Genomic DNA, 22,185 nt, shown 5'->3' with positions numbered 1-22,185 from the left:
GCCTCGGAAACCCTATGGGGTAGTACTGCTCTGCCTACAGGGTCGCTCTGACTCAGAACCAACTTGACGGCACACAACCAACAACAAGAAGGAAGGGTAAGGCAGTGGGCAGTGGCAGTGATGGGTATCAATTATAGGCTGTCAACTGGATGGCTACAGAAAGGCCCCAAAGCTAGAAATGTGACACCCTACTTTAGGGGGAGAGAATACTTAGGCCAGTTCGGGGTTGGAAATAACAAACACTTTGTGACTCTCATCAGCTGAGAGATCAGGGCTTCAAAAATGAGGACCTAATGCCGGAGGTTTAAGTGGAGAGGAAATGTTTTGAGAATGACGAGGGCAATGAATGTACAAATGCACTTTACACAATTGATGTGTGTATGGATTGTGATAAGAGTTGTGTGAGCCCCTAATAAAATGATTTAAAAAAAAAAGTTGGTGGGAAAATCCACCAATGTTTCGAAGCCCCGTTGTCTCTTCCAAATCCAAACCTATTGCCATCGAGTCAATTCTGCCTCATAGGGTGGCTATGATTGTATCTACCCGGATGTTATGAAAGCTTTCTGGAATAGCAGCCTATACTTGGTGCTCCGTCTTGCACTCTCCACCTCATGTTTCTGATCATAGGCAGCTATCAGGAGACCCTGGAAGACCCTGGAGAACCCCCACACACACACACCCTTGACCTTGCCCCAGCCAAAATTGGGCAACATTCTTTGTTTGTTTTATTTTTTGAAAAATACTTTTATTGGGGCTCTTACATCTCTTATCAGAATCCATACATTTCTCCAATATGTCAAGCATGTACATATATGCCGCCATCATCATTTTCAAAGCATTCTCTTCCCACTTGAGCCCCTGATATCAGCTCCCCATTTCTTTCCCCCTCCCTCCACGCCCGCCCTCTCTCATGAACCCTTGATAAGTTATAGATTATTTTTTCTATGTCTTACATCATCCTCCATCGCCCCTCACCCACTTTACCATTATTCGTCCCCCTGGGAGGGGATTCTAGGTTGATCCTTGTGATCGATTCTCCCTTTCTCCCCCCACCCTCCTCTAATCCTCCTAGTATTTCTACTCTCCTTGTTGGCCCTGAGGGGTTTATCTATCCTGGATTCACTTTGTTGTAGGCTCTTATCTGTAACAGTGTGCATGCTCTGGTCTAATACAATTAGTAAGGTACAATTGAGATCATGATAGTGGGGGGAAGGAAGCATTAATGAAATAGAGGAAAGTTGTGTGTTTCATCGGTGCTATACTGCACCCTGACTGGCTCATCTCTTCCCTGTGATCCCTCTGTGAGGGGATGTCCAATTGTCTACAGATGGGCATTGGGTCTCCACTCCATGCTCTACTCCCCACTCACCTTGCGTATGGTTTTATTCTGGGTCTTAGATGCTTGATACCTGATCAATTGGGCAACATTCTTAAAGTCACTTATTGTCATTAATCTTAAGCTGGCCAGCTTAAAACACACACACACACACACACACTCACTCACTCATCACTGCCACCATGTCAATTCCAACTCCTAGAAACCCAGAGGACATGGTAGAACTGCACCCATGGGTTTCCAAAATGGTACCTCTTTATAGGAGTCGAAAGCTTCATCATTCTTCTAGCAGTTTCTAAAACCCAAATCAAAACCCCTCAAGGATTGACGGGATGGCAGTGAGTGAGTGAGTGCAGTTTATAACATGTGAGGGACATGCGAGCAATAAGAAATGTTCCTAACCCTGGGAGGTGGATCCGGCTCGTCACAGTTGCAGAAAAACTTACAACCTCTTTCTAGGTCTCTGTTGACATGCGTGTGGTGGCTACTCTGACCAAACAGGCCATAGACATCTTCTTCTGTAAGACACACCTTTATCATGTCCATCTGGAAGGGAGAAGAGGGTCAAGTCCTGAGGGTAAATGGTAGGAAAGAGGGCAAAAGGGGGAGGCGAGGGGGGCCCAGGGCAGGTAGAGACAGACAGAAGGCTACATGGGTACCTCTTTTAACAGCTTGCGCTTCAGCTGGTAAATGTTGACAAACGTAATGGAGTTGCAGCACTGGAAGATTTTTACCCCAGGGATGTTTGTTATCTGTCAGGTGAAAGGTTAAATGGAGGGAAATTTCTCAGGCCCAAATACCCATCAACTGATGAATGGATAAACAAAAGCCCTTCTAGCCACAAAAACACAAAGCAGCTCATTGCCAGAGTCAATTCTGATTTCTAATAACCCTGTCTAGGGCTTCTGAGATGTACATCTTGATGGGAGCAGACTGCCTCGACTTCCCTGCCGCTCTCCCCTACCCACGCCCACCCTGCCGCCTCAGGGGTGAATGGTGGGTTTGACCCACTGACTTTGTGGTTTCAATACCTAACCACAGTGCCACCAGGCTCCTTGTTCTATCCACACAATGGAATATTATTCAGCCATGAAAAGAGTTCTGACACATGCTATAACATGCTATAACATTGATGAGTCATGAAAACATTACGCTGAATGAAAAGAGCTAAGGACACATGAAAGGACAAATACCGTACAATCCCACTTATTTGAGGTAGCTGCCCTAAAAAAACCACATCCCAACCTACTGCTATCAATGGATTCCAACTTGGCAACCCCACAGGACAGAGTTGAGCTCCCTGCTGGGCTTTCCAAGACTCTAAGTTTGTATGTGAACAGACAGCTTCATCCTTCACTTGTGAAGTGTCTGGGACGTTCGAACTGCCGACTTGGTGGTTAGCAGCCCAGTGCTTAACGCCCTGCACCATACCAGTCTTTCTCAGGAGGAATCTAGAACCAGCAAATGCATAGAGACAGAAAGTAGGATAAAGGTTTCCAGGGGCCTAAGGAGCTGGGCACATGGAGTTCATCACTTCATGGGTACAGAGTTTCTGTTTGGGGTGCTGAAAACGCTATGGAAATAAATGATGGTGGTGGCTGCAAAAATTGATGAACAAATGAAATCTCTCGAGAACCTCCTAGAGAAACTATCTGCCTTGTGAGAGACAAAAAAAAAAAAAAGAAACAAAGAGAGAGAAAAAATCCACCCCCTTGCTTTTCCGGCTCACTTCATTTCCCCTCTGCTTCCCGACTCCTTTTTCTTAACTCTCCTTTCCCCTCAAGTACACTTTTAAAGCACCCCTCGGCATTCTGTGGTACCACAAAGAGGTGTCTGCTTCAGTGGCTGCCCCTACCCTCCTGCATCCCTCTCCTCTCCCCTTCCTTACGGGTCAGCTGTCACAAACGGCAGCGAAGATGCACCAGGGGTAGACGAGGCCACGGGCCTGGCCTGTACCATCCCCTGGCCACAGACGTGATGTGGGCTCTTACCTCCCGGTAGTCATTGATGGCCCTATAAATGTTGGTGTTGGGGATCTGCCCCAGGAGGTAAATCTTAGCTCTGAAAGGAAAGGACACATGGGTGCCGCACGTCAGTCATAATTCTCTCTCCTTACTCTGCCTGGCCTCCCATTTCCCTGAGATGAAGAAGTACCTGTGTGACTGGACGGTGATGATGAAGAAGGCAAAAGTTACTGAAACAACTAGTCCAACATCCAATCCCAGAAAAAGTGCAGATATGAATGTCATGATCCAGATGATCTTATGGAAAAGGAGAGGGGAAAAAAACATGAAAACAAGCAGAATTCAGAGAACAACTGGCCCTAGCCCTCAGCTCACCACCCTCCTTCCACTGGGATCTAGCCCCTGAGATTTAGAGAACAACATCCCACAGCCGTGTGCACTGGCACCACCCCAAAGAGACGTCCTCTCTCATCTCTTTTACTCTCACCCTCTCGTTCTCTCAGTTAGTTACATCCTTTACCAATGCCCACCCACCACCACCTTCATCATGCTTAGCCGGTGACCTTACAGAGGAGAGAGGCTGGAACTACCTTAAATACTTATTTCCCCTTTCAAGCTGGGCTCAACTTTCTTATTCAGGCTCAACTTTCCCTTGTTCTCTCCATGCTGCAGGAAGTACTATCCCTGCCCTTAGTCTGTCTGCGTGCTGGACCACAGTTCCTTAGCTCCTCAGGTACCTGCCTCCCCAAATGACCCCGCCTCTCTCTTAGTTCTTTGTTTCTGTTGAAGCCATGGCCTCTCATCCTATTAGATCTCTTGTCTTTTATGTACGTAGGTGGCATGGTGATTCAATATTGGCTTGCCACTCACAAGGTCAGCGGTTCAAAACCACCAGCCACTCCGTGGGAAAAAGATGAGGCTGTCTTCTCCTGTGAAGATTTACGGTCTCAGGAACCCACAGAGGCAGTTCTCCCCCGACCTGAAGGGTGGCTATGGGTCAGAATTAACTTGTTGGCAGGGACGGTTTAAAAATAAAATCTTTTATTTCTATTTTTCCCTTCCGGCTCTTGGTGTGTCCCAACAGAAAGGAGGGTGACCAAGGACCCCCTTGTCTTGTTAGGATTGAGGTTTCCTGTCCTGAAATGCAGGAGCCCTGATGGCACAGAGGTTAAACATGTGGCTTCTAACTAAAGGCCAGCAGTTTGAACCACCAAATGCTCCATAATAGGAAGACGTGGGCAGTTTGCTCCCATTACGGTGCAGAGGCTTGAAAACCCTGGGTGTGCAGTTTTACTCTGCTCTGTAGGGCTGCTCTGAGTCAGAGTGGACTCAGTGGCAGAGGGTTTGGGTTTCTGTTCTTCAACCTCAAAACATCCATGTTGATGTGAACTGGATTAAATACGATTCAAATATGCTGTGCGGGACAAACCCTTTGTGTTGTACATCTGTACACAACTGTAGCCACTAAGGAGTTCCTAAGCCGTGCAGATGAGGCAGGTGCTCATCTGCTAACCAGACGGTTGGAGGGTCAAGTCTGCCTTGAACTAAAGGCCTGGTGAGCGACGTCCCAAAAATCTGCCCTCTGGAGCATGCCATGAGTTGGAATCTACTTGCTGGCAGCTGGTTTGTTTTGGGGAGGGAGCAACATAATTGCTTTTATTTAGTTTGGCATCATTGGAATAGTCTCCATATTTTCAAATGCCAGCAACTTGGACTTCCTCTTAACAAGCCAAACTAGGGCTCCATGACTGGCCCCTTTTGTTTGTCCTCCTTTTCCTCTCTCTCACCTCCCCGTCATTCCCCTCCTCAAGCTCATTATGTACGTGCATCTATACTCACACAGTCATACTGGTCCTGCCTCCACAGAGCGGGGAGGTTGGAAATGGTTTCAAGGTAGGGTATCACGTTGCTTAGAATAATACCAGCCAACACAGCCTGTGGGAGGAAAGATAAACCTTGCTTCATTTTCTGTTCAGGACTAAAACCACCAAGTCCCCACAAAGGAGCCAAAAAGTATAGTTGGGGGATGGGGGGGGAGGCGAACAATCAGAATGGAAATAATGAGCATGCTGGCACATCATACAAAATGCAGCCAGTTTCACCGAACAATGTGTATAGGAGTTATTAAAAGGGAACCTAATTTGTCATGTAAACTTTCCCCAAATGCACAAAGTCCAGATGGCAGAGAGGAGGGGTGCGCTTGAAACGGTGCCAAGACGTGTTGAGTTCACAGAGCTGAGGGCTCAGCTGCAGCCCTGGAGCAGAGCCTCAACCTCGCCTGCAACCTCCAAGCCACTGCTGCCAGGCTCTTGCAGCTGCCACTGCTGCATGCCTTGTCCAGTCACCCTGCAGAGAAGACCTGGGCTGAGGTTGCTGGGCTTCCAGCTCCTACCAGGGCCTGGGCACTGTTTGGAGATCCCCCACACAGAGGCAGCCAATTATAGGTGCAAGTTGGTAAATTCTGAGGCTCCAGAGCTAAACTTAAGCGGGGGTTATGTTGATGTATGGGCATCAAAAATATACACATACCTATAAGTGTGTTCATACAATATTCAAATCATGTAATGTCCTATTTCACTGAACATATTGTGGACATTAAGTGGCATGTATCTATATTATTATTTTTTAAGTTGGTCAAATTTGCCACTCCGAGATATTTTCCACTGACATTACTATGTCCATATGTCAACTCATTATGCAATCAGATAGCCTGCATGTTTCCCTACTGCTTGTCTTCCTCTATCAGGACAAAGGCCTGACTGATTTGGTGGGTAACGATCCAACGAGCCCTCAGTTTGTTATTTACAGACACGGTGAAAGAAAGCCCCCTCTGTGTCAGTGCTTGTGATGGTTAATGTTATGTGTCCACTTGGCTAGGCCATGATTCTCAGGGGTGTGGCAGATATTATGTAATCATCTCTTTTTTGTGATCTGATGTTAATAGGGATTGAATGGGGATCCTTGGTAGTGTGGCCTGCATCCAATAATACACACACACACACACACACATACACACACACACATATCCTGTAAGCCAGCGGTTCTCAACCTGTGGGTTGCGACCCCTTTGGGGGTCAAACAACCCTTTCACAGGGGTCACCTGATTCATAACAGTAGCAAAATGACAATGATGAAGCAGCAACAAAAATAATGTTATGGTAGGGGGTCACCACCACAAGAAGAACTGTATTAAGGGTCGCGGCATGAGGAAGGTTGAGAACCACTGCTGTAAGTGCTCTCTTTCTCCATATTGTATTTGATTCTCCATTGTCTGGCCTCTGGCTGGGTTCATCAGCCTCTGCAGCAGAGTCACGAAAAAGCCTCCAGCCTTACACCTGACCCATAGATTAGAACTTGCCAGTCTCTACAACTATCTGAGCTGTTTCCTTGAAATCAATCTGTGTGTGTGCGTGTGTATGTGTGTTCCTCTGGACTAGAGAACCCAGTGTTGTTCATTTTTGGTGTGTGGGGCAACACTAACCCATCGAGGGCTGGCATCTTTGGCTATATGCCTTGTCTTCAGCTACTTGGTCTTACCTTGTCTGTGTGCCTGGCATTCTACATAGAATGGTCTAGATGATTAATTAAGGCAACTTCCACTCACAGAAACTCGAAAATAATTTCAATTAGGCATATATTCAAATTTATAGTTAACACTATAAATTGTTAACAGTAAAATCGCATTTTTTCCCATCAAATTCAATTAGCAAATTTAAAACCTTGCTAACACACGGTTTACATGGTTCTTGAGTATAAGAGAGTGTTACTCTTTTGGAAAATAACCTGGTGATATATCAAGAAATGCTGATAATACTTTTATAGAGAAATTTTATTTTAGAAATCCTAAATACAGAAAAAGGTAAATGTACAAATCTACTCATTGTCATGTTTATGTGTAATAACATGAAGGCAGAATATAATAACATATTATTATAATACCAGAAGGAGAAAACCGAATTTTCTAACAATAATGAAAGGATTGTTACCATATGTAGTACCATCTTATATATGAAATAAAACAAGGGTATAAAATTATACATGTGATCAGAACAGAACTATGCAAAGTGATAGCCATTCATAGAAAACAAATAGTGTTTGAACATGTGTCAAAGTGTTAAAGTGGCTTATTTGTGATTGTAAATGCCTGGTATTTGTTGTTGTTTGTTTGTTTGATTGGAGGGGGTCTATTATGAATACACAAAGTTTTTTAAATGACCATTTCTACTTTTTTAAAGGGAAGAAAGCTGCTCACATGTGACGAAAAAAGACGTAAACTCATAAGTGTATAAAAATAATCAGGTCCTGAAAGTAGAACCTAACCCATGTTACGAAACACCATCTTGTGTTCAGAAAGTCCCTGAGTTAACCTTTCTGTCTCGTTCCCTACATTCCTTTCTACATTCTCTGCCCAAGAATCAGAATTGATTCTCCCACCAGGAATGGCCGGGTCAACGCTAACCTTCTTCTGAGGGTACCTGACGACTCACCAGGTCGTGGATGAGGGACAGAGCAAACATAAAGCCAGCAGAAACGACTTCATTCCCACCATACCATCTCTTTCCCGGTCAAGTTGCTGGGAAATGGGGTGAAAAGGCAAAGGAACCCACCTGCCTAGGGTTTGGGGCTTGAGGCAGGGAGTATGGAGAAGAAGCCGGACTTGTCACAAAACAGCATTCTACAAGGAAATGGCTTACCTTCCTGAAGACTAAGGTAAAGTCTACTCATTGGATCGTGAAGCATTAATCTTACACACAACCCCTATCACCCAAGAGACAGCCGTTAACTTTTTCGTCTCTTCCCTCTACATTTTTCACATAAAAGTGGAACAGTGTTGAACATGTTATTTTTCAACGTGTTTTTCCCAAATGTGCATTGGTCCCCTTGCTAACTAGATGTAAGAATGATGCCATTAGCCCAAAGCAAGGTCTCTTCCTGTCCCCAGCACATTTAAAATAAAGGCGTGCTATCTACTTTTTATCACCACCCTTCAGTGAAAATTCTGACAATTTTTATTTGTTTGGGACTTATTTATTTTGCTGCTTCCAGCTATAAAGAAAAAGAAAAAGGAAGCACTATTCACAGTAAATTAGTGAATGGTCCTCCTAACTCCAATCGTTGCGGTAAAAAATGTGCTACATACACTTCTGCTGGAATCAGTGATAAGCCACTGATAACCACAAGCCTACTCTTGCTCGCCTTACGTAGATTCCAAGGAGGGACTCCCACATCCCTGACTCCCAAGAGCAGAAGACAGCAGCAGCAGCCTTGAGATGATCCTGATAATCACCAGGTGGATGTCTTCAAGGAGATCAGGCTAGTAGCAGTCACACCCACTCCAGCTTAGGGACTTCCACCTAGTTGATCATCAAACTGCTGCATCAGGAAAGGAACCTCCCACCTCCCTTGTTGTCATGAATTACCTTAGGATTATCTAAAAATGGCCAATGGGCATATTAAGGAAATCAAACAGAAATGATGTCCACTGAGCACTGGTCTACCTTAGACCTGACTGAGAACATCCAGTAGTTAACACTGTAAGTGCATCTCTAAGTGCAAAGTAACTCATGTCCTACAAAGGGAAGACATGGCCCATTCATATATAGACTCATCCTAACTGAACACAGAGTTGGAACTCAACTTTAAGGCCCTACCTTCTTAGTGTGAACTATCCAAGAGGCAGTGTAGGGACACAAGAAGAAATAAGTCCACATGACAGAGAACAAGGCCATCTGCAAACAGCTTTGGAAAACAGATGGCACAAGTACACAATCCGTTTCTAAGGCTGTATTGGCACTAAGGGTTCTGGCATCTGAAATCTATTTGGCCATTTTAAACGGAACCCATCCTTAGTAGCTTAAGCAATAAGACGATTAATGAGATGAGAATAATAATGTGTCTTGGCCACTTATCATAAGCCAGACACTGCTTTCTCTAAATGCTTTATATATTTGCATTATATATGTGTCTGTGTAATATACATGTGTAGATGTATATATAGATATGTAATGTGTGTGTGTGTGTATATATGAACAACTCTGTATAGTAAATACAATGACTTTAAAGGAAAGATATGAAGATAAGAGGGAACAACCGTTGGGGACAATCTGAATTGCAAGTCTCTTTCGAGGTGGCCCAGCTAGATGTGATCTGGAGATCTGGTTACTTACGTTCGGTATACTCTGGAAGAAGTGTCCCACCTTCACCATCAGCAGCAGCATCACACCTGCGCCTACCAGAGATGCACACTGAGGAGACAGAGCCAGTTGGAGAGAGACCATCAGGAACATATTGGTCCCTCTCTGTAACTGTGGCCTGCTGCTTGGTGAGAAGCACTTCAGTTTGGTTCATTTGTTCATTTTAAAGGAGTCATGAGCAACCATTCAACATTAATACATTTTTGTTGAACTGACATTTTCAGGTTTTATTTCTCAAAGTGCTAAGCACATGCTCAATAAAGACTTTTCTGGTTGCATCCGCATATCTATGGAAATAATATCTATGGCAATTGGTTTTAAATTTCTGAATGCTCTCTCACAATTGGTGATGGAAATACCTGTAACCAATAGACACTGGTCCCCGCCCCCTCAAGTGGCACCTAGGGCGCATGCCGTCACTGCCAGGCCCTGGAGACGCCTCTGGTTGAATGAACGCATGAATCCTCCAAAAGGCTCTAAAGGGCCCTGGGCACGGGAATCCCAGTGACCACGGTTCTGCACCACAGTTCGGGATCTCCTCAAGCCATGCGTGAGTTTTATCCTAGCTCTGAACCTTTCTTGCACAATTGACGAGGTGCCCAGGTGGCACAGTGGTGAAGCACTAGGCTGCTCACCATAAGGTTGGCAGCTTGAGCCCACCAGCTGCTCCACCAGAGAAAGACAGAGAAGTCTTGGTGCCATACAGATCGCCACCTTGGAAACCCGAGAGGGCAGTTCTACTCTGCCCCATGGGGTCACGATGAGTTGGAAAAACTGGATAGCAATGGGCTTAGACCGTTTATAAAATCCTCAATAGACTCCTCTCACTGGCAGCCCTAAAATCCCAACCATTCTATCTTCCCATACAAACATCTCTCCCGCACTTTCCTGCTTTGAGTCTGCATAGCTTCCCATGTAGCTGCTTAAAAAATACAATAAGGCCTCCCCATTTCTCTTTTCCATTTGTATGTCACTGGCATTTAAAATGTGACAAATGTAAATCAAGATTCATGGAGGGCTGACTCCTGGGAGCTTGGTACCACTTGGGAAGTGGCACTAACATGCCCCAAATGGAAAGCTACGAAACATAAAAACCCCAAGACCAAACCCACCATCCTGGAGCCCATGCCAACTCCTAGCGGGGCCTTTAAAAACTCAACACTCTCTGGACAGAGGTTTGCTCTCACTATATCCTCTCCTGGTTCAATTTTAAAAATAAATTTAACCCTAGTTATAAAAATATATAGATACATAATACATAAAACAATATAAAGCAGTGTCTTTTCCCCTGTGATGGGGGCGTGGGGGTATAAAACCATAACCACAAATCGAAACAGTGCCAAGAGCTGAGGGAGTTCCTTGAATCGAGTCCATTAAAAGACTACCCAGCAGTGATTCTCAGATTGTTCCCTTAATTACCTCCACCATCTCCGATCAGGCCCACCCCCACTTCTCCATGTGAAACATAATCTTCCTACCAAGTTCTCTCTCACTGTTGATTGCTATTGGCCTTCAAAATGCATCATTGAAACCAACAGCAGTGCACCCAGTGTTCTACTCCTTCTTCCCCTTCCCAGAGGATTCCCGGCTAACGTGAGCAGCCAAACTCGAAAGGCCTGAACCACGTAGGAAGATGCGTAGAAAGTGAGTCAGGGGAACTCACTGGAAGAGACTCAGAAAGCCCTAAAGGCAAACACTTGGTACTCCGTGGTGCTGAGACCTGTAACTGGACCCTTCACAGCCACGCCTGCTGCTGGGCCGAATTTACAGCTCCGGCTTCAGGTGTTCTTCGTTGGCACGGTGGGAAAAATATGGATGGGTCAGGAAAAGACTTGGACATCAGCTCTTACCTCTTCTACAATCTCTTTTCTCCAGAAACGTCCAGGTTTTCTATTTTTTTAAAAAGTAAATAAGCCAACAAAGATGCACAGAAGCCAAAATAAGTGGTATAAAACATAGATTATAAATGAATACGAGCCAGGCACTGAATCACATAAAATGTGTTTCTCAGACAGGGCGTGGAAGCCTCCCAATAAGGCTGTGTCCCCCCAGGGACATAGTCAAAGGCCTGGGCTTTGGGGCGAGAGGACCAGCCTGGGTGTCTGGGTGCCTTAGGAGGACACTTGATGGCTCAGAATCTCAGGTGCATTGCTGGGTGGGCCAGCAAGCACAATATAAAGGTACATCTCATGTGTGCTCTGCGTCTGCTCTGATTTCTCCATAGCTTTTGCCAGGCTTTCTCGACTCAAGCCTAGATCCCAGGGCTTCAAGGTGATGTAAGAACGGGCAGGAAATCCCCACAGCCAGAATCACGATCAATATGCAGACCTTCGAACCACAACTGCTACCTACTCTGTGAGTACAGCGAAATAAGACAAGATTGCTGAGCCTCTGCCCTGGTACTAGGAACTTGGGTAGAAGCTATGATTTTTTAGCAGCTCTTAAATGACAGACTGTTATCATCTAATTTGGTTGTCAACTGTAAGATGGGCTTTATCCATGAGTAGGCCACTGGAGATCCCCTTGCAGAGGGGTTTCAGGGAGGAGATGAGCCAGTCAGGGGGCGATGTAGCAACGATGAAAAATACAACTTACCTCTAGTTCCTAAATGTTTCCTCCCCACTCCCACTATCATGACACGAATTCTACCTAGCAAGTCTGGCTAGACCAGAGGATGTACACTGGTACAGATAGGAACTGGAAATACAGGGAATCCAGGGCAGATGAGCCCTTCAGGACCAGTGCAGTGAGTGGCGATACTGGGAGGGTAGAGGGAGAGTGGGTAGGAAAGAGGGAACCGATTACAAGGAACTATATGTGACCTCCTCCCTGGGGGACGGACAACAGAAAAGTGGGTGAAGGGAGACGTCGAACAGTGCAAGATATGACAAAATACCAATTTATAAATTATCAAGGGCTCACGAGGGAGGGAGGAGTGGGGAGGGAGGGGAAAAATGAGGACCTAATGCCAAAGGCCTAAGTGGAGAGGAAATGTTTTGAGAATGATGAGGGCAATGAATGTACAAATGCACTTTACACAATTGATGTATGTATGGATTGTGATAAGAGTTGTATGAGCCCCTAATAAAATGATTTAAAAAAAGAAAGATGGGCTTTATCACCATTTTACAGAAGAGGACGAGAGCCTTGGGGAGCAAAGGTAAGTTGCCCAGGGTCACACAGGGAGGAAGCAGAGAGCCTGACAGCCTGACTCCAAAATCCAGGCTCCTTCCATGGTCCATCCCCTTCCCGCAAGAAGAACGTAAAACATGTCTGTCTTTTATAATGACTCATGTTTTTAAAGCAGCTCTGGAAGCCAGGAACAAGGCAAGAAGGCCAGCCTTTGGATAGCAGGGAACAATGAAAGGAACCCAATCAATCATGAAGAGCGGCAAAGCGCCGTGGTCAGAACGGAATGAGCAGGAAGGTAGAGAAGGGGAGAATTCAACCGGCCACAGGCGTGGGCTCTTTATAGCCTTGCTGCCAGGAACAGGTCTGCCAACTGCTGGTCAAGGCCATGGCTGGACGGGCTAGCTGCGGCCAGTAAACAGAAGTGGATTTTATGCAAGGAGAAACTAAAGAGAAATCCAGCTATGTCTACTCGGTTTTGTATGTGTACCAGGTGCACAATGAAAAGAAAGCAGCTCTAGGTGGAAGGTTCCAAGAGGTTCTTAGATGTTCCAAGCCAGCTCTGGAGATTTCCTTGGAGAAGTGGGGAAGTTCTCAGACAGAGTGAAGCAAAGCCCTGGAGAGAAGGGGTGGAGGGAATCCCCCACTGCTGTGGGACAACAGGCCTCTTCTGGTCCAGATCAGAAACTCACAGATTGGAGGCTGGGGAGCCCCAACGTATTGGGTCAAGGACTGGCAATGATCTCCCCTTGAGCTAGCTCTTGGCACTGAGCATATCACAGTCCCAGGGAAGTCTGACCAGCATCCCTAAGGACATGCCTCCCATGGAGGGTCACTGCACTGCAACCAGATGGTTGTGCCTGATGGGGAATGGGGCGTGAAGATGAACAGGTGCGACAGCAGAAAACAGAATATGGGTCTTGGGGTGCTTTGGGGGCAGGTACCTTAACCAACTGGCTAAAATGATGAAAGTGGGATGGTTCAGAGACTGGAAAAACATCTGCTGAGGTCTTCCCAAAGCTTGGCCTTTCTATTCCCAGAACCAGCGAGTTCAGCCAACAAAGCATGCCTTCCTCCTACTCCACTTTCAGTGGGCTGTGCAAGCCCCACTTTCTCCATTATTCTCCCTCTTGCAATATCTATGGTTTATTATACTCATTCTGCACTTAATGGGCCTTATAGCGTGATCTTGTCTCTTCTGACTGTGTGCATCTTGTCTTTCCACATTTACATCATGCTGACACACTTAATGAACAACAGATTTTATAAACAGTTGGCAGGAACGAATTTATGGAATAGCCAACTTCGCTTTTTTTTCCCCTCCTCACAAAACCGTCTCATTCTAATTCCACAGTTTTTGCATTCTTACATGGAACTTTACAAAAAGTGCCTAAATTCACCTTTTCAAACACTAGTGGGAAAGGGTTGCACCTTTTTAAAGGCTAGATCGTCTGGAAGAAACCCTGTGCCAAGTGAGCTCGATCCCGGACAATGATACGGTCTGACTCTTTCATTAGCTTTCACCTCAGATTTGCCCGTGGACTGCGGTACTTCCCGTTCCACATCAACACCGAGTGCCCATTCTTCGGGAACATTCCGTTTCTTGCCATGACTAGGTCTTCCTCCTCTGTTTCTGTGACCACCGCTTGCTTCCCTGTCATCTGAACCCTGACCCCATTCCCTGGGCTTACTCCAGTTTCCATTTTGACAGCTCCTTGACATTTTACCACGTTACATAGTTGAGATGGGACAGTTCTCATTTTCCAACTTTTCGGGTCAGCTCAAAACTCATGGATCTAGGACATACAAAATCTCATGCTGTCCATTAAACAAGAGTTTGCCTCTAGAGTTGTCTCTACCATCATTCTCTCTTTTCTCCCCAAACATTTTTTAAATTGATTCAGAATACCTAGAGAGTGACCTAAATACGTTTCTTTCATATAAAGGCAAAGCAGCCCCTAGCCTTACCTAGTCAAAGAGTTTATTTGTTATCATGAAACCCTTGGCCATGTCCTCTAAGAAACTAGGAATGCATCTCCCCACAGGGGGGTGGAAATGTTAATAGATGATGGTTAGTTTACTTGAAACTAATAATTTCAAGTACATTAATATTGGAAATGGATTTTTGTGGGCTAATACGTAAAATCCCCTCATATATTTATTCCAGAGAAAGTCGCTTTCAAGCTCCAGATTAACAATTGAACTTTTATGACAAAATCTAACAAAAATTAAGGCAAGCAAAAAAAAATTAAGGCAAGCATGGAACCCGAATTCTTGCAAGAAGCCTTCCCCAATAAATTCACAAAATGGCAACAAGAGTCAACCGGGTAAATCTCCTTCTCTGTAGACACATATGAATAGAAGCAAACACTTTATCTAGTACAGAGGAAATGATATTTCAACAAACCTGTTGTCTTCCTCCAGATTTGTCTTGGATAACAGTCCTGACAACAGAACCAGTAAATATACAACATCTGAAAAATGAACTGATGACATTGCACAGGCCGATGGCTATTAAATCCTGCAAAGCAACAGCAGTCAGGTTAGGTTTATTATTTGTTGAAGAATGTTAACTTGATTTTGAAATAAAGGTATTCTTATATTATTTCTTACATTATACTAGGGCTGTGTATGTCCCTTCGAATAAAAAAGTTAAGTATCCTTAGGAAGAATAGAAGGGTGGTGTTTTTCCTAGATCAGGTTGGCTCGTCATTTTAGCGAGTGATCAAAAGGAGAGAATGAGAAAATAAGCTCTTGCCATTTTTATTTGCTTTCAGGAATCCTGGTGGTCACCAGGTTTTTGAATGATAGGGAGAAGCACAGTATTATTTTTCCCTCTATAGTACTCTCTTCTTACTTATTAACTATCCAACATTTAGCATGAATGGCAATCATGAAAAATCTATCCATCTATTTGAGCACTACATAGGTAAATGCTGAAGTGCAAGGTGAGAGTAACACTGGCTATGGTGGCTAAGGTGTCAACTTGGCAAGGCCATGATACTTAGCTGTTTGGCAGTTATGTCATGCTGTAATTTCGCAGTTATGTAATGATGTAATCATCCTCCATTTGTGATATGATGTGATCATCCTCCATTCTTACATAATGCTGATTTTCACATAACTACCTGTTCTTTTTAACCTAACTATTTGGGTAAGCAAGGAGAGGGCATATTCTAAAAGTCAAACGTGGACTTCTCTTGCTTCCATGTTTTCCTCTTGAGTTTTTGGGAAAAGAACAAACTAGGAGTTATTAGTGAGGAAGACAAAAAAGACAAAGACTCATTCTATAAGGTCAGTTTAACTACAGATTGTCCTCAGTTTACAACGGGGTTCTGTTCTGATGACTCCACTTTACATTGGTTCTAATAAAAGTCAAATTCCTCTTCTTTAAAAATTTATTATTATTATTATTATTACTATTATTATTATTGTCTTTTATTACAATACATTTACAAATCTGGAAGTGTTTCGAATAGTAAATCATAAAATCGAACATTTACAAGTAAACATCTGAGAATTATTAATATCACTAAATTATGCACGCCAACACATTACTACTAATACAAAAAACAAAACAAAGCAGCAACATCAGATCCTCACAGCCATGGAGTCACTTCAGACTCACAGTGACCTTATGGGACAGGGTAGAACTGTCCTGTGGGTTTCTGAGACTGTAATTCTTACTGGGAGTAGAAAGCCTCCTCTTTCCCCCTCGGAGAGGTTGGCTGCTAACTGCAAGGTCAGTTAGCAGCCCACTGTGCCACCAAGGTTTGAAGATTACTAATGTACAAAATGAAACAATTTTTCACCCAAAACATTTATAAAATTTGGATTCAGAATACCCAGAAAGAGACTGACCTAGATAATTTTGTTTCATTAAAGGCAAAGCAGCCCTAGGCTTACTCGCTCTCATGAAACCCCTTGCCGTTATCCTCTGAGGAAGCCAGGGACAGAGAATCCATCTCCCATTTAAAAGAAAATGTTAATAGATGGTTGTTAGTTTACTCGATAGTGGTTAAGTTCACCATAATTTAAATACATCGTAAGTCAGGGACTAGCTCTGTTTTATTGAACAATGATTTACTGCTCTATATGCAAATTAGTAGCTTGTTTTTGTACAAGGTATCTTAAAGCCTTTGCACCTCAGAGTATGTGGCTGACTTTTAAGGACTGTGTAGAAAGGAAGGGAACACTGGGAGAGGTGAACTCCATTGCTCTGCTAACCTAACCACATAATGGTATGTCTTCTGCTTGCCTTTCTGTACTAAATCTATTCTAGAGGACGAACATTCATGTAATTCAGGTGTCTTCAAAATTAAGTATTGCCCATTCCTCAAAAGTCCTTTGGTTATCAAGGTCCAAATTATGGCCCCAGAGACTCATAGAGAAGACCCAGCCTTCATTTTGCAGAAGGCTCAGATGAGAAAACAAAGACCTAATGGTTAGAAGCAGTGATAGGGATTAAATTGTGCCCCCACACACACACATACACACCAAAAAAATATGCGTTGGAGTTTTGACCTCTATACCTATGTAATCCCCCCATTTGGGAATAGGGTTTCCTTTGTTATGTTAATGAGGTAGTATCAGCATAGGGTGTGGCCTAAACCTAATCACTGCTGATTTATAAGAGCAGCATAGACACAGAAGCAGGCAAGCATAAGAGAGGGCAGCCAGATGTAGAGATCCCCAAGGAACGGAAAAGGAGAGGCTGAAAGAGCCAAAGATTCACCACCACCCCGCCCCCGCCCACCTCCATCCTTCTCTCCCTGTGGAGAGAGTTTTCCTCTAAAGTCAGGGCCTGTGTTTGGACTTCTAATCTCCTTAAGGGCAGAAAAATCTATTTCCATTCGTTAAAGCCACCCACTCACGTGACTTTTGCTACAGCAGCACTATGAGACCAAGACAAGCAGTGTAGAAGTCTTATCCTCTCACCTGATTGGAATTGACCTTGTACTTGTGAGCAGTAGCAAACTTCTTGCCCAAAAATATGAGCAGAGAGGAACTCACTAAAGCTAAAGAGATGGCTTGGAAAATAATCTTGGAAAGAAGGTCCATATCTGGTATTCCAGGAAACAGGAAGCTGGAATAAAAAGGTGGAATTATTCCAAATTAGCGGGAATTTTAAATTTATTGATTGGCACCTCCCCATTCTGCCATGCTGATCTCTTTTTACAACAATAAGGGCCATGAAACAGCCAAGTTATAAAAAGCCACTAGAACTTGCTCTACTGCCTTTCAGTTCAAGGTGTCTGTCGTTGTGGAATTCCGAGAGACTGGATGAAAATGTAAGTGGCCAAATTCTCTATGCTCAGAATCACCGGGTTTGGCAGGCTGACCCTGGAGGGAGGAGGCTCCCATAGTTATGAGATAGAGATGACTCTCAATACATTCTCCAGACTGTTAATTGTTCCCACAATAGTTCCCCCCCGCCCCCACAAAAGTGCTACTTCAAAGATGTCTTCTACTTGTGCCTGGCTGCTCGCTTTGCACTCAGAGACTATCTGTCTTTAAGAGTAATCAGTTCTCGGGTATCTGTCCCACCCAAGGTGCAGCCAACTCCCTTTAGAGCAGTGGTTCTCAACCTGTGGGTCATGACCCCTTTGGGGATTGAACGACCCTTTCACAGGGGTCACCTAAGGCCATCGAAAAACACATATTTCCGATGGTCTTAGGAACAGAGACATAGCTGCTCTATCCATCTGCAGGCAGGTCTGCCCACATGCAGATATGCCCACGTGTGAGTACCTGGCACGTTGACATCATTGCACCAACCCCATCACATACACCCCATACAAATACAGGTGTATGTGACAGGGTTGGCGCCATAATGTACTTAGGCGGACCAGTCACACATGTAGAGAGTAGCTACTGTGTAGAAAGCAGCTGCTGTGTTGAAAGCAGCTACTCTGTTAGAAGTAACTACTGTGTTGAAAGCAGCAGTATTGGAGGTAAAACGACACTTCATGAATTATAATTACTGGGTAAATGTAAAATCACGTACTGTAAAATCATCAACTACTGCAAAAAATAAGCTATATAGCTGTACCATGGGAACTTAATCTGGATACTGATCGGTCTTTTTATATTCAGCTGTGGTTGATGTGAATACTGCCCCCTTGTGATAGTAACAGGAACATGAAAAAAAAATACAGAGAATGGTAAATCATAGGAAACTTCAGTGAACTGTATTGACTGAAATATGCCATGTATCATCTTTTGTATTATTAAAGCTATTGTTATATAGTATTTTCATTAGTAAACCATCCCATGACAATGGATCATGTAGAGAAAAACGTTAAGAAAAGAAAATATAGTGAGGATTTTTTACAGTATGGTTTTACCTGAATAATTACAGCAGGAATTGAAAAATTCAATCAGTTATTTGTTGTGAAGTTCTATCAGCCGAATCTAGGAAGCCAAACAAATTAAAATGCCATTTTGATAGCAAGCATCTGAGCTTTGCTGGCAAGGATACCAAGTATTTTAGAAGCAAAGCTGATGGACACAAGAAAGCCGGACTTGACAATGGTGGCAAGTACCACAAACAAAACGTAGCAGCCGTTGAAGCTTCATATTTGGTGGCACTCAGAATTGCCAGAGCTGTGAAACCTCACATCATTGCTGAAGATTTACTGTTGCCAGCCCCCAAAGACATTGTTCAAGTTATGATCGGAGACAAATTGTTATGAAATTGAGTGCAATTTCCTTATTTAATGGCACCGTCTGCAGAAGAATAGATGAGATGTCTGTGGATATTCTTTTTTTTTTTTTTTTGTCTGTGGATATTCTTGATCATGTAATCCAGGAAATTAAATTGCTCCACTTGCAATATTTAGTATCCAGCTTGATAAATCTACGGATGTTGCAAACTGTTCAGTTACTGGTTTACGTGAGGTATATTAATAATGGCAACTTTAAAGATGAGTTTCTTTTTGCAAACCTCTTGAAACGACAACTACTGCACGTGATGTATTTGACACAGTTGGTTCATTTCTGAAAGAGCATAAGATCTCTTGGGAAAAGGTTTGTGGTGTTTGCACAGATGGTGCTCCAGCTATGCTAGGATGTCAATCTGGATTTCAACATTTGGTACTGAATAAGTCACCAGAAGTCATCGGAATTCACTGTATGATTAATCGGCAAATATTAGCAATGAAAACACTGCCTCAAGAATTACAAGAAGTAATGAAAAGCATCATAATTTCTGTCAATTTTGTAAAGTCAAGCACTTTAAACAGTCGACCTGTTTTTGCAACTGTGCAACGAGTTGGATGCGCCAAGTAATGCTCTGCTATTTCACACTGAAGTGAGATGGTTGTCAAGAGGAAACATTTTAAAACGTGTTTTTGAGCTTCCTGATGAACTCAAAACGGTTTTGTTTGTTTTTTAGCAGAAAGCAAGACCTCAGTTCGAAGCACTTTTCAGCGATTAAAGTGAACTGCAGAAAATAGCTTACTTGGTTGACATCTTTGCCATCTTGAATGAGTTAAATTTATCACTGCAAGGACCAAATGCAACATGCCTCAGTTTGTCTTGAAAAGATCTGATCATTCCAAATGAAACTTCAGCTTGGGGGGAAAAAAATTGGATGAAAATAAAATTTACATGTTGCCTACCTTATCTGCTTTCTTTGAGGAACATGACATTGAACCAGAAAAAAGGAGTACAGTGATAATTTCTGTGAAAGAACATTTGCACATGCTTGCAGACAAAATTTCATCATACTTTCCAAATCTATCTGACACCCCAATTACACTTACCAGAAGCCTAATTACAGTCAAAGTTGAAGCTGTTCCTGAGACTGAACAAGAGAAGTTCATTGAACTTATTAACAGTGATACAGCGAGAACTGATTTCTCTACAATGCCAGTTACAAAATTCTGGATCAAGTGTTTGCAATCATATCCTGTTCTGTCTGAGACTGTGTTTTGCTTTCTTCTTCCATTTCCAACAACATTTTTTTGTGAAACAGGATTTTCCAGCTTACTTGGTCAAGTGTAAATATAGAAGTAGACTTGTTATGGAAGATGATCTTTGTTGTACTCTTGCAAAGACTGCCCCGAGAATTTCTGATCTAGTGAAAAAGAAGCTATCTCAACCTTTGCACTGACGTTGGCTTTTTATGCCTACTGTCTCAAAGTGTAGCAATGTAGTTTACTGTTGTTATATTAAGACTGTTACCCATGCTACACCACGCTTCAAGACAAAATTTCATTCATTTGTAATTATAAATAAATATTTCACAATATATAATTATGTACTATTTTTGTGATTAATCACTATGCTTTATGTTCAATATGTAACAGTGAAAATACATCCTGCATATCAGATATTTACATTACAATTCATCACAGTGGCAAAATGACAGTGATGAGGTAGCAATGAAAATCCTGTTAGGGTTGGGGTCCCCACCACAGGAGAAGCTGTAGGGAAGGGTGGTGGTGTCAGGAAGGTTGGGGACCACTGCTTTAGGCTGTGACTTCTTCAGGATCAGAGACTTTGGTTTTGGTCCCCTTTATGTACATGCAGGAGAGCACTCCTCACAAATATTTGGCATTTTCTTTTCTTTTTAAAGTAGCACATTTCCAGTGAGGGTCATGGCTTCATGGAATTATCCAGTCGATTGGCCTAAAATCGTTTTTAAAGTAGAGTAAACCTGGGGTCTTCAAAGCATGCCAGCAGCCATCCAAGTTACAACTGGTGTCTATTCACTTGGAACAGCAGAGAGAAGACTCCGGAATCAGAGGAGGAAGTGGGCAGCAGGCATAACTGCCCACACAAATGACCATCTTCTTTGTCAGCTGAGAAGAACTACTGTGCCCGGGTACTGTCATCAATGACTCAACAGATGAGTGCTGATCAAAGAGAGAGAAGTGGAAAAGGATTTCAAATTCTCCAGGATCCATTGAGACTAGAGGGACCCTTGGAGCTAGTGCCCTGATAAAATCTATTGAAACCTTGAACTGAAACGACCCCCTGAAATCATCTTTATACTGCACAGTTTAGCTTAAGCAGTAATCAATAGTCGCCCTGAGCATTATGCCCCCCTCCTTTAAATACTTATTTACTTGAGATAAAGTTATCAATTGGTGAGAAGTTTCCAAAACAGGTGAAATCACTCAGTCAATGAACTCAACTGCTGCCTAGTCAATTTTGACTACCCATAGCCTCCCTATAGGACAGAATAGAACTGCCCCCCGTGCATTTCGGAGACTGTAACTCTTGAACAGAGTAGGGAGCCTCATCCTTCTCCTGCGAAGCAGCTGGTGCCATTAGCAGCCCAAGACCTCACCACTCTGTCCCAGGGCTGGAGTAGGGGTCTGGGCAATGGTGGTGAAACAATCCAAGTAGAGATAGCCAGAACGGAGACAAAACTTGAAGAATGCAACAATGTTATTGAAATGCACATATAAAAATTGTTAAATGAGGGTATGTTCTACTATATATATTTTAACCCCCGAAAGTATTTTTTTAAGACGAACACAATAAATAAAACATATTTTGCATAAAGGAAAGAACATTTCTGTGGTAGTTACACACTCTTGTGTCAACGATA

The 22,185-nt window shown here is 43.4% G+C and overlaps 1 protein-coding gene across 3 annotated transcripts in view; it reads right to left on the bottom strand.

Annotated features, from left to right (window-relative positions):
* Positions 1–22,185, bottom strand: part of SLC26A8 (solute carrier family 26 member 8) — a 90,775-nt gene that overhangs the window by 12,698 nt on the left and 55,892 nt on the right. For all 3 annotated transcript variants that reach the window (XM_045294922.1, XM_004710816.2, XM_045294923.1), the window contains exons 9-16: positions 17,562–17,709; positions 15,031–15,144; positions 9,468–9,545; positions 5,140–5,235; positions 3,491–3,597; positions 3,328–3,397; positions 1,996–2,088; positions 1,739–1,882 (exon numbers count right to left, since the gene is read on the bottom strand). In XM_045294922.1, coding sequence (XP_045150857.1) covers positions 1,739–1,882; positions 1,996–2,088; positions 3,328–3,397; positions 3,491–3,597; positions 5,140–5,235; positions 9,468–9,545; positions 15,031–15,144; positions 17,562–17,709 — 850 coding nt within the window. The remainder of the gene's footprint in view (positions 1–1,738; positions 1,883–1,995; positions 2,089–3,327; positions 3,398–3,490; positions 3,598–5,139; positions 5,236–9,467; positions 9,546–15,030; positions 15,145–17,561; positions 17,710–22,185) is intronic.

The sequence above is a fragment of the Echinops telfairi genome, unplaced genomic scaffold (genome assembly GCF_000313985.2).
Source record: "Echinops telfairi isolate 266 unplaced genomic scaffold, ASM31398v2 ScPeMD7_3533;HRSCAF=4204_1, whole genome shotgun sequence".
NCBI lineage: Eukaryota > Metazoa > Chordata > Mammalia > Afrosoricida > Tenrecidae > Echinops > Echinops telfairi.
This window is presented reverse-complemented; position numbering and strand designations above follow the sequence as displayed.